At 45.3% G+C, this 13,423-nt stretch overlaps 1 protein-coding gene across 2 annotated transcripts in view; it reads right to left on the bottom strand.

Annotated features, from left to right (window-relative positions):
- The window catches only part of CYYR1 (cysteine and tyrosine rich 1), a 60,017-nt gene extending 48,023 nt beyond the window's left edge, over positions 1-11,994 (bottom strand). The window contains exons 1-2 of one of the 2 annotated variants that reach the window (XM_084532685.1): positions 11,947-11,994; positions 9,326-9,431 (exon numbers count right to left, since the gene is read on the bottom strand). In XM_084532685.1, coding sequence (XP_084388811.1) covers positions 9,326-9,431; positions 11,947-11,956 — 116 coding nt within the window. In that variant the 5' untranslated portion in view covers positions 11,957-11,994. Of the gene's footprint in view, positions 1-9,325; positions 9,432-11,066; positions 11,636-11,946 lie in introns of those variants that run through there. The other variant, XM_084532684.1, reaches the window with a different exon arrangement.
- Between the last annotated feature and the right edge of the window lie 1,429 nt (positions 11,995-13,423).

Genomic DNA, 13,423 nt, shown 5'->3' on the forward strand with positions numbered 1-13,423 from the left:
TAACCACAGGCTTGCAATCTACTCCTGGGGGTCTTTGTCTTCTGGATGCAAGACATCCACTGGTGAAGCTGGTACCTCACCTTCCATGGCAGGACCCACTGCTCTCCAAAGCTGTTTTCCTGGTGCCCCAAACGACTGTATCTATTCTGTTCCTTTTACTGGGGAGGAGCAGGGAGCACCAGTGGTGAAGAGAGGGAATGAAAGGGCACAACTTACCTCCAGGTCCTCTCTCACCCCACTGCTGGAACAAAAAACTCAAATGCACAGGCAGCATAGGAGCAAGCAGTACTAGGGAACTGCAGATCAAAACTGCAGTTAATGGGATCACATCAGCACATGCATTTGGGACTGCATTTTATATATTATTCCTAGTTTACTAACACTAAGCAGCCCATAGGGCTGCTTAGCAGCTGGAAATAGCTGCAGGTCAGCAGTACCCAGATTATGCCTTCATTAGATCACCTTGACTATGGACTGTAAGAAGGGCTGAAATACAGAGAATTTATACAGTCTCTTTATGTTTCAAAAGCAGTGTAGGAAGTCCACAAGGTATCCAAAAATAAGGTTCTCTGCATCTTGGCTGATGAACAGATGTTTCAACAATAGCAGTAGATCCTCTTGCGCTTGTCACAAACTGTACCATGGTCCTCAATAAAGAGAGAGAAGCTGGAACATTCAGCATTAAACCAAGCCTCCCTTGAGAGCAAAAGGAATAACTTCATTTAATGACAGCAGTAAAAACCTCTTATCTGTGTGGATGAGCCAACAGAGGGAGATAGGATGATGGAACATGCCTGCCCAGCATGTGGTATTACTGCCTTGCCATCCCATACTAAACACTCACATATAGAGTAAGACCCAGGACAAATCTTTTATTTTACTAAAATAAATCATTAAAGGGAAAAAAAAAAAAAAAAAAAAAAAAAGAATATTCCAAAAGTAAATGTCACCACTTTTTTTTTTTTTTTAATAGAGAAAAATTATTAAGAAACCTTCACTGAATTTCTAAAGATCATATTAACCGTGGAATTTCCATCTACGTGGTGGTTATAAATCTCAAAGGAACTTACTTGTGGCTGCCCTGTGAATTAATAGTTCATTTCCTTTAATTTTTAATAACTCACTTATATACTCCAAACTTTCTTTCTGTCCCTTAAAGAGGCACATGTAAGATTGGAGAGTTTTCTTTCTAGGAGAATATTGTTCAAATATTGAACCAGTGCTACAGGTGTTATTTGGACTGGCTGCAATTACAGTGTGCACAGCATCAAATGGCCCTCTCGCACAGCTTTTGACCCAGAAGTATCTTCATTAATAACCCTACCCTGAGTCAGTCTGATATTACTTACTCCAGAGGAACCAGTACAAAATTCATCAGGCCAATCCCCTGAGAATCCTGTGAGCTCAGTGAAATCTCAGAATTAGACAATAAAACAGAAATTCTCCAGCCGAGGGTAGGGAAGGCATGTATGTGTCTGAGAAATGCAGGGAGGCAGTGCAGGGAGGTGGGGTTTGTCCTGTGTATCTCCTGACCTCCTGCCACTTGAAGTAGGAGCAAGGGAGCACGAAGTGGCAGAGAGCATGGAAGGTACCACGGTTATGGAAAAAATGAAAGAAAAGTGTCTTTTTTCTAACAGCTGGATTCAACAAGGTACTTGAGCTTACAACTCGTCCCAATACAGCCAGTGTATGAAATCCCCACTGAAGTAATTAGCTTATTGATTTCAACAGGGTGAATGATACACTGCATCTCCTCACTGCCTTGAAGTTACACGTGCGTTTAACTAGTTGCTGAACTGGTGCCTAGCAGTCTGTCTGAATTATCTTGAAAGCTCTGGATGTACAGATGGCTTAACAAAGTTACAATTTTATATAAAATTCAGGGCTGTACCTTTCTCATACTGGAAAAAGGAAAAAAAATGGGGAGGGGTACAAAATAACAGACAGAAGATAAAATTCTTACAAAGGACAGACAGGGTTCTTGTGATCAACAGAATTCCCAGGCCCAGTTCTTTATGCCAGTCTTACTAAGTGCTAAGAAAGAATCATCTTTTACATGACCAAACCTTGTGGGAAAATCCTACAAGCTTCCAAAACAGACAATTGCAAGTGATAAATACAAAATTATCTCACCTTTTCACTGAATAAATCTTTTAAAAGCAAACAGTGCAGTAAAGGCAAGTTAATTGCACTGAATTCCTTAAGAATGTTTATTTCCCCCCCTCCAGTGAGTTTTCTGTAAGCCACAGGCAGCACTTCAGTGATTTATACCTTAATGCATCCATTTGCGGGCCAAACTCTAGCAATCTTCCAAGTGATGAAAAACAGATGATCCACAGAGATGTCAAGAACTCAGGGCTTCACACAACCATGCTATCCTTTTTTCTCATGAACAGCATATCTTTCACGTTTACAACGGCTTCCAGTTTTCATTAAAAAGGTATTCTAGTTCTTACAGCTACTTACTGAATAATAAATAAATAAATAACAACAAAACTTCTGAAAACAAACAAACAGCCAAAAGAATCCAGTCCCAGTCCCGTTGGCCTTAAACATTTCAAAACAGTTAGTCAGATGCCCTGTGCAAATAAAAAGGAAAAAAAAAAAAAAAAAAAAGAAAAAGGGGTGGGAAACTTGAAGTGGGAGCTATCTTTTGAGAGTTTCTGTTTGGCAAGTAAAAGAATTTTTTTTTTTTTCCATTTTGAGCTGCTTGTCACAACACAGGGTCAGAAATAAAAACACAAAGGGCTAAAGAAGAGACGCCCTACGTTTTAATTCTGGTGCTGACAAGGGTTTCCTCTGCATCCGTCGTCGGGAGCAGATACTGCTCTGGTCGTAAATCTGATCGCACATTCTCCACTGAAGGATATGAGCTGGAACAATAGGCATGGAACAAAAAACAACTGGGAGTTCAACTGCTTAGCAAAGGTCACATTTCAAATATCAGCTCCCTCTCCAGCAGATCTTAGAATGAAAACGTGGTCCTAGGTCTTTCTCTGAGCTGTAGTTAATCAACCCCCTGCACAGAGCAAGCTGGATGCCTCTCTTGAGGAGGCTTTCCCAAGCTGAAGCATGAATAGCACACTTCCACAGGTACTGCAGATGTTGAAGACAGGGATTGAAGGGCTGAACTGCGATCCTCCTCTCACACAGAATGAAAGGGAAATAGTTTTAGTCCTGGAGCCTTGCCTGTACCAATCATGTGTTTACAGCCAGCCCGCAGCGCTCAACCCAAGTGTCCTCAGGCTCTGCCCTCGTCACCTCGCAGTTCAGCCTGCACTCAGTGTGCTCATTCAGGGAGGCTTTCCTGACCAGAAGCCACAAGTCAAGCCAATTGGAAAAAATAGTTACTGAAGCAGGCCTTTGTCCCTCCTTCCGGCGTCGCATCAGGAGTCGTGGAGCCAGAGGCACGCCATGGTAATTGTCAGGTGAACTGCAGTTTTACATATTGTCCAAAAGTGCTCCAATCGGGGAAAATTCTGAACACTGCACTGACAATGAGGAACCCGGTTTTATTTTAAGCAGAGTACCAAGCAGCTGAAGTGCAGACACAGAACCATTCCCAACCCATATGTTGCCTCACATATTTACTGTGGGATGCCTGAAAATATCTAATTTTAATTATTTGGAATATACAGTGAATGCCAAGCTTCCTGATTTTTTTTTTTTTTAATTTTATTTTATTATTCACTATGAAGCCCGGAGGCTACATCTCTCTATACCTAACTCTTAAAATGTTAATTCTGCCCTTCAGTGCACTCCTCTTCCATACCCACCCTCCAACTCAAGCTGCCATAGTAAGTGAATCAACTTAAGGGACATTCTTTCTTCCACAAACAAAACGGGGGTCTCTGAGGTCATCTGCACTTCTCGTAGTACTACTGGCTATGATGTCAAATCACGTCAAATGCCACACTGACATACACTACGCACGTTTTTTTCTTCGGTTTTACAGGCTGAGGCCTGCATGTGACTTTTATGCTAAATATATTCTCTGCCTCTTTTCCTCCCATTCTCTCTGTCTGCCTTCCTTCCTTCCTGGCCACATTGTGCGGCTCCTGGACTTAAAACAAAACAAAAAACCATGCAAAAAACTCATGCTTTCCAACATACATTTAAGTTCACGTAAATAGCACCTGTTTCAGCAGTCACTGAATAGGCTGCTGCTTCCTCATTATCTCTGGTAAGATTTGTTCCACCTACTCTCTTGCAAATTGCCATCCACTACCTATAATGAGATCAGAGTTCCCTAAAGTTTTTATTTACTTTTTCCCCCAGTTATTTTTGAAGTCCTTGGAACTATTTTTTTTTTCTAAAAAAGTTCCCTCAGCGTAAGTCATTGTGAAGACATTTACCAAGAAACTTCGTGTACTTTGTGACTTAGTGTGGCACCACCGCATCTTAGCTTCCTTCTTCCATTTTAGCTAATATTCCAGTTTATTCCCCTTCAAGCCTTACACAGGAAAATATGGACGAACCACTAAGGCTGAATATTTTAGCAGTGACTTTTCACAAATACTGTGGGCCAAATCTGGGCGCAAGCCCCTTCATTTCCAACAAATAACCAACTGGCCCAGCAACATTCATCTGAAAGAAGAGCTGGTTTATTTGTCCTCTATGCCTCATTGTTCACCTGGAGTCTGGGACTGATGGTTGCTGGCAAGAGTGAAAGGGCAAAGCAGCACCCCGAGTGTGTCCTGTCAGCATGCAACTGCTGACATCTCCCAGGGACCTCCTTGTGACTCCAAACGTATATGTGGGCCACTGTAAACACAAGGCAGAAGGTGATGGAGAAAACTAAGTGTGAAATTAGCCCACAGAAAACCCAGCAGCCACTAGGCCAAGTATGTGGACCAGACAATTTGGGGCCTTAGAAGCAAATACATAGGGCGCTGGCAGAAACACTCATGGATGCAAATTTGGAGCCTCTGAGGAGCACAGGGGTTTGAGGCTGGAGCTGAAGGCAGTAACCAGATGTCTCCAGATCCTCTGAGTAACAGAACGCTGCTCGTTGGTTGGTTATGAAGATACTTTTGCTGGGGGCAAACCTGGAGCATCTGTCACAGAGGAAACACAACTGCAGTCCTCTCAGTCCCCAGCCAGGCAGCAAGTTGCAGAAGTAGACACAACACAGGGAAACTGATAAAAGGTCAGTCACCATTGATTCAACAGGCATAGAAACTAGCTTCTGAGGAGGAGGGGAATTTGAGTTTCTTGCCTCAAAGGGCTGGGATGGTGCTGAAGGCTGGCTGGAAAGGGTGCCTCCACTCTGCTGTTTGGTAAGGAATGAAAAGCTGAGCAGGAGGATCAGTCTGACCACTCAAGCATCCCTGAATCTTTTCATTCATTGCATAGAAACAGCTCCATTACATAGCACAAGTCCAAACATAAATCTATAATTTGTCCAAGAAAAAAAACACATTTTTAGAAGGGCAAAGTATTGAGCACTAGATGCCTAGTGGATAAACAGGAGGAAATGCACATGCATCAGAGGAAATAATGACAGGCTATAAATACTGAAAAGTAGTGGGAAGGGAAATATAGCTGGAACATTAATGCTGTAACAACTTGCTCTGAAAGGGGATCATGAAAAGCAGGGGGAGAAGGAGGAGGAAGGATGCATTACTTTACATTAGAGATGCTCATGGGATAACAAGTGACTCAGTCACAGACCTTGAGTACTTAGATTATGCCTGTGGTCCAGCTAAAGAGGGTGTTATGGGAGCACCTCTTAAAATCCCCAAAGTCCTAACACTAGAGTGAGCTGATAATTCTGCATCTGTTTTTCATATGCAGAAAGAAAAACAGGCTAATCACAGATGCACACAGCCTGGAGGATGTTTGCTGAAAACCTCATCTGACTAAAGAAAAAAATTCCCTGGTGTCCTAAAAAGATGACGGCTTCTTAAAATAGATAACTCTAGAACCCTACATGGAATATCTCAGAGTTGAATCTCATTTTAATGAGTGAAGAGACTTAATTAATCACTGAAAAGTTAAAAGCTGCCTAAGTATCAATGATCATGATCTAGTCACAGTGACTCTGTTTTAAAATGAGGATGTGCATTATTGCCTGGAGTTTATATTCTGTTTGCACAGTTGTTGGCATATGGGTCTAGAAAGAGAACAGTGAGAGACGTAAAGCAAAACACAGAGCTGTTTAAAAGGAACCTACCACACGCTGAAAGGCTTTTCCAAAACTGCAAGGGAGAGTTATGCTTGTGAAAAAAACATCCTGGAGAAGATAAAGAACAGAAACCTCAGAAAGATGTCCCAGTGTATAAAGAATGGAGAGAGGAGAAAAATGAGTGGTAAACAAATGAAGAAGCATAGGGAACCTCTGAAGAAGCAGAGGAGCCAATAAAACACTAAGGACTACTAACAGTGCTTCAGGCAGTAAAAAGGCACTTCTAAAAGCAGCCGTGCAGATCGAGTCCACTTGGTGTTTGGTGCAGGCAGTAAGATCAAGAATGATGATACAAGCAAACAAGGATATTGAAAGGACATCGCTATGTGGAACTATCAGGGCACATCATTTGTTGGATTAAAAACAGTTCTTTGAAAGATTTCAACACACAGAAAGACATGAGCAGAAAGGTCACCAGTGGTGATTTCCAGATTCCACAGATCTCACAGTGTAATTTCACAGGTTTGTCCTTTGGGGGTGAGGCAACATGAAACTTTGTGGAAAAATGGTGTCACATGAAACAAAGACCGGTATAGTGCCAAAGAATGAAAAGCGATGGTTATTGTTACGGAGCATAGCTGAAGATACAATCTAAAGTCACTCTTCTGTAATAAAACTAAAGCTGCTAACCCCTAGCAAAGAACAATCTGTAAGCTTAAAGTAGCAGACGTTCTGAGGACAGTGACTTAAGGACTTAGACCTGGAACAAACCGCTAAGTTCACTTATGTCTTTGGTGGTGATCATTATAGACAAGTGCTTCAAAATACGTACCCAAACCTAGACTCTCAGACATAGAAAAAAATAATCTTAGTCAGGCTTCTGTCAAAACCTTGTGCTCAGCTCCGATAGACACATTTTCAGAAGGAAGTGAAAATACTAGAGGGTGCTCAAAGGAAGGCCAAAGAATTGACCCCTGGGCAAGGCAGAGCAAAACAAGGCAGATCCTACATATGAGGCTGACAGAGTTTGCCCAGCTTACTGATAAGGTTGAAGGCTGTCATGATGACTATTTAGGACCACATTTCAAACTCACAGATAAGGTAAGAGCTGACATTAGGAATTTCAGCCTTCATTTCCCAACAAAATTTTCCAGCAACATCAGTAAATGAACTAGAGAAGAGTTTACCAGGGCAGACGGTGAACTCATTAATGACTGAAGTTTTCAGAATGGTATTACATGTGTTTGTAGAAGGTACACCCCATACAGATTTCAGGGGAAAAAAAGGTGTGGCTCAATCATGCAAAATGTCAGGTCAGAGGAGTATAATGACTCCTGACTGGTCTTTGAGTTTATGAATTGGAGTACTTAACCATAAAAAATGAGAAGAATCAAATGTCTCCTTCATGTTATGCTGCGACAAACAGTATTTGTAAGAGCCACTCCGGTGTTCGAAATCATCCAGATACACCCAAACCTTCCCAACATGCCAGTGTCACTCCCACTTCAGCTCTAATTCAATAGCTGTTTACCTTGGTTAAATAAGCATACAAAAGACTAAGTGTGAACCTGGTATTAAGGCCGTGGTTTGAACATTTCAGCAACCATTCTAAAGAATAAACCTGGCTGATCCTTTCCACAGTACAGCTCTGACATCAGGCTAGACCAATGCCAATGGTGTTCATGTGCAAGTGGGAGACGAAATCCACTTGCTTTGCTGCTCTGTGGGAAGCCTCTGTACGATGCAATATCCCATTCTGCTGAGTCCATCATTTCTAACTGCACATGAGCTGGAATCAGCTATTCAAAAGCAGCACCTCCTTCCATGCATTTAAATAGGAAAGCAATCTTGGAACGAGAAAAGAAAAAAAAATCAAAGCAGACATTCCCTAAGTGAGAAGAAAGCAAAATCACTTGTCATTCTCCAACAGTAATCTGTCTTGAATGCATGCCTTCTTATTCCCAGAGGAATGAAGTATTCTGGCGCTCTATCACCATTTTATTTACCTTAAACCAAGAACTGCTCTGATCTGCTATAAATGCTGTGGATCAGTTCTGTACTAAAATGCTGTCACTATGCCTACTCCTTCAAAGTGCTATATAATATGCTGAAGGGAACACTACCACGTTCCCCAGGTACCATGGCTAAAACAAAACCTGCAACAGATGAATCTTTTAGAAAAGGCAGCTACCACCTTCGCACTCACTCCTCCTTAAGCACTGAGCAGTTCATGTGACACGCCTCACCTTCCTTCTCTGGTTTTAGCCAAGAATACAAACCAAAACCACAGCACAGACTGCATGCTAAAGATTAAGGAAACTACTTGATGGGGTTGACAAGACACCATTTAAGATGCCCTACCTTCAGAATATTTTATGTTCTGAACATAAATGTTCTGTGTTCAGAACATTTTATGTTTTGTTTAGGTTTATCCACATGCACAAATGTAATACTTATGGGCTGTCACTTAAATGAAGCCCAGAGCCTGGAGTCAAGTCTGCTAGTGCACGGGCTTCTCTTCTTCCTCATCGATAGAGATCAAAGAGCTAACACTTGAACTGGAGACTGTTTTTTATCAACAGCTCACCTCTATACTTTTCTTTAGACAGAAAATACCCATTCCACTTCACCTGCTGTGGTTTTTTTTAGGCACTGTGAAAGGTGCTACTTGTACCACAGTATTAAAGGATCAGATTACTCTCACCTAGAATGCATTCAATAAATTCCACCAAAAGCCAAAACGCCATTTAATCAAAACAAATGAGTCAGTAAAAAGAAAAAAAAAAGTACCCAAATCTCAAATCCAAGTCATTTGAATAGTGGCTTGACTCAGGTATTGTAACAAAGCATTTCAAAAAAAAAAAAAAAAAAAAAGCTTTCTGTTCCTTTTCACTTGAAGAGCTTGAAACAAAGTTCTCAGTGTCTCTACAGTTTGCTTCAAAAGGCTCTATCAAAGTACATAATCTAAGGATGTAACCCTCAATTTTAGCAAGCTTTTTAGGTAATAAGCATGCTTCAAAAAGTGAGACTTTACAGAAATAACAATATTTGTTACTAGCAAGGAAAAAAAAAAGAACTAAAACCCCAAGAACCCAAACCCTGCCACAGTTTCTTGCCAAAACAGTTTCCAGCAACCTGAGTTTACATCAAGTCCATGAACACAGTGCATCAGCTTTTCTGAAGAGCAAATATACTTACGAAAGGACATTCCCAATGTAGGCATAATATGAACAGCAGTAGGGAGTAGTCCCATCACAGCAGTAAGCCTTGCAGTCATTATCACACTGAGCCAGACAATCTTCTGCTGAATAAAAATAACATTCATGCGGTCAAACAGCAGCAACAACAAAAATCTGTACAGCACAGCTTTAAAGAAAACGCAATCTACCAGTTTTATACAATCACAGGACTTCACTTGAGGCTTGACCTGACCCTGTAATCCAAATGGCAGCCAATTCCCACTCATTCAAAATTTCAATAAGAAGTTCAGATTTAGGTGCTTTGTGTACAGGTACTTTGTAGCTGGCTGTATCAGTTCCTTCTCATATTTAATCACTTAAAATAAAAAAAGAGCATCTCAAAATGTCAAGTCACCACGGATGATCTTTTTTTACGCTCCAACAAAGAGTCCAGATTAAAACCCGAGGCCAGGCTGCCTCCTGTGCCGTGCTGTCGGGCGGAGGGAGAGGAGAATGAAGCTGTCTGCAAGCTGGCTGCCCCCTGGCCCCCCGCCTGGCGCAGCCCACCGGGGTTCAGAGCTCAGAGCTGCCCTGGCCAGCTGGCAGCGCTGCCCTCGCTCTGCGCCACCTCCAGATCCGGCTCCGGCTGCAGCTGGGCCCCAGCCAGCACGGCACAGCACTGTCCTGCCCGCTGCCCCAAGGGCTCTTCTGCCTAGCAGGGGCCAGGAATGGCTTCAGCAGCGATGCTCCTCAGGACTGATGAGCAACTCCAAGAGCAAAATAACAATAAGGGAGTTCTTTACAAGTGAGAGGTATGGAAGAACACATCCTTTTATTGTAGCAAGGAGCTGTTTTGAAGCTATCGATTGCTTGTTTGCAGCACTGCTGTTGCTCCTCTGTTTTGGAAGCTCCAAGCCAGGTCCCCCTAGGTAAATGTTACAGTACAGCCTCAGTGTGCTGGCACTGTCCTGCAAAAGCACCCACACGGGTCCCATATTTCTTGAGTCTCGTTCTGGGCTCTCCTTCTTGACTGCAAGGAGCTCACCTGCAGCCCCTATGACCACAAATGGAGCCTCAGCCCTGAAGACACTTGCTGCTACAGCACAGACCTAGACATAAGGACAGCTAACCACGCTTCTGCATTCCCAACCAGCTGCGGCTCCTCTTCCCCAGGCAGCAGACCTTGCTGTGGGGGTCCCACTCTCCCTGTGGGTTTTACTCCCACTCTCACCCGCACTGGCCCTGTTTGCCCGGACCCGGGCAACTCCACCTCATCCCAGCTGCTTCCTTGGCCACCTCCTGCCCCATCCCCGGCTGCAAGCCGCCACCTTGCTCTGAGGCTCCCCTGAATGTGTGAATGTGAATGTGTGGCGAGCTGCTCGTGCTGCTGGTCCATCCCGCAGCTCATCACCTGAATCCCGCTGGTTGGGGTTCAACAGGTCAGCTCCCTGAGCCTGCTCAGGCTCGGTCCCGTGAGAACAAGCACCAAGGCGCGGGTGAAGCTGCCCACCTGCGCCCTAAATCCGTGCGATGTTGGAGGAGGGCATGTGCACGACGGCATGGCACAGCCGAGCCCTGCCTGCTGGCCGAGCAGTGCCAGGCTCCTGCCCTGCCCCGCACCGCCTCCCGCAGCCCCGGCAGCCCCCGGCCGGGCTCCAGCCCCCTCCGCACACCCCAGCCCCTGCGACACAAAGAAAAAACCTCCGGGAGATTTTGCCTCAGCCCCGCCGCCCAGCCCCGCCGCCCCGCGTCCCGCTGACCTGCGAGGAAGAGGAGGAGGAGGAGGAGAAGGAGGAGGGAGGGCAGCAGCGCCCCCCGGGCCCGCCCGCCCCGCAACGCTGCCTCCATGCCGGCAGCGGGCGCGGAGCCGTCGCCGCCCGCCCCGTCGTGGAGGCGGAGGCGGGCCGGGGCCGGGGCCGGGGCCGGGGCCGGGGCCGGGGCCGGGATCGGGACCGGGGCCGGGACCGGGGCCGGGCGGCGCCGTCGGGGCCGGTCCGGGCCCGCTGCCCCCCGCCGAGCCGGGGCCTCCCCCGGGCAGGGCCGGCGGCGCCGTGTGTGTGTCGGCGGGGCCGCCCCGTCGCGGCCCGGCCCCCGGCCCTTCCCCGCCTTTGTCCGCCCCGGGCCCTGCGGCTGTCGGGGGTGTGAGGAGGGCACGGGGGAGCCCCTTCGGGGGAGGGAAGGCTCCGCGCCCCGTCCCCCTTCGCACACCGAGGGGTGTCCCAGGGGCGCGAGCCCCTTTCCCAAAGATTTCGCAGAGTTTCGCCGTCTGGCTTGGGAGCTGGGAGCTGCATCTTTCGTCTGCGTTCCCCCAGCGGGGTTTGGATGGCCGCGCTTGTTTTCCTTCTTCCTCCAGCAAGCACGGTTTCCGAGCAGTTACATTTCTTCCTTTCTCTCCTCTGGGGTTAAAACCATGCCCTGTTCGTAACCGCGAGGGAGGCATCAAAGCATGGCACCTCCTGGTGAACACAAGATACCATCTACACGAGTGACAGCAAAATGGGACCTCTCCAACAGCAGAATGGGACCTCTCCAAGCGTGGCGAGGTCCCCTGCTGCCCCCAGGGAGCACAGCCCTTGCCGAGCTGGCACAGAGCAGAGTACAGCACGGCCGGCAGCCTGCAACCCCCACCCCCCAGCCAACCTGTCTGCATTGTCCACTGTTAGAGTTGTTCCGTGACCCGGCTGGAGCCATACTCTCTAAAGTGTTTTTCACGAGAGATTTTTGATAACTGTTCAAATGCTGCGGCAATTAGCCCTATGCCAGAGTTCCCATCTACAGGGCCCGGAGGCCAGAATGTTTTCCCCATGTTCTCACAAAACAATAGGGCCAGCACTGACCTTGTGTAAAGAGTTACAAGTCAAGGAATGCACTTGGAAGCACTGAAGTATGCACGCAAAAATGAGAAAAATCCACAGGTGTTTCTGCTCATAAAGGGCTTCCTGCTGTTGGCAGCTTAGAAGGGAGGGCTGACACAAAAACATACAATGACATTTTTTAAAAGGATTTAGCTATTCTACTGTGGCAACAAAAAGCAACCCCCAAAGCACCAAGTCAAATCTCTTGAATGCCAGTTGTTTTGTTTATCAGCACACAGCTATTTTTTAAATATATGCCAGAATCTAATCATCAACAAAGAGAAACAACTTTTTATGTTTTTAACTACCCTGCAGTGTGTATACCTTAGTTATGTAACAGCCTGAATTAAATGAATAAAAGGAAATTTCACTTATTTCTTGGTTCCTTCCCTTGTAACCCCCTCCCCTTCATAGATCTCACAGCAAGTCACATTTCACTGTTACCCAGAAATGCTGGGTAAAATTGCCCAGTGCTTATAGACCAGCATAGCATGTTTGAGTTCAGTACTGCTTTGCACATAACAAGCTTATGGACTTTCTGTAGTTGCCACTTGTTTATGTCAGCATTTGAGCCTCTCTAATGCTCCCCAGCACAAACTATGAGAAGGCTGAGAAGAGGAAGCACGATGCCAAGGCAGTATCTTCTGCTTCAGCTGGGATATGGTAAGGGCCTTCTGGGACCAAAAACCGTTTCATGTGCTCAGAAGGAGATTTTAAAGGAAGGCAGATTCACAGCAAAGAACAGCAAAAGATGAGAACTGAGGCCCTAGCCATGATGATACTTCTTACAAAACTCAGCAATACATGATGACAAAATCATTTTTTATTTTTTATCAGAAATATTTTTCAGAAGACAGTTTTGAATAGCATGTGGGATTGATAAAGCGATGTTATGTACAAGCCCTGAAGTGTCAATCTTCAGGCACAATCCAAGGAGAAAATCTCGTTCCCAGTGCACTAGTGTTTTGAAACTCACTATAATCGGGCATTTCTGTCTGCAGAAGCTTAATTAGCAGTTTAGAAACAGTAATTATCACACGTAGAGCACTAGAGGAAACTTAATAGAGAAAAAGTCACATGCTTAAGGCAAACGTTTAGACTTCTTTACCTCTAGACTACCTCTAGAGAAATCACTTAAGAACACTTACCAGCATATCTTTTATACATACTGAAGATGTTTCTTGTTGAAGCAAGACTGCTGGCTGGCTGAGCATGGGGAATGACAAGTCCTCTAGATGTTTTCCAGCATGTAACCAGCCATG

The sequence above is a fragment of the Aythya ferina genome, assembly GCF_964211825.1.
Source record: "Aythya ferina genome assembly, chromosome: 1".
NCBI classification, from domain to species: Eukaryota; Metazoa; Chordata; class Aves; order Anseriformes; family Anatidae; genus Aythya; species Aythya ferina.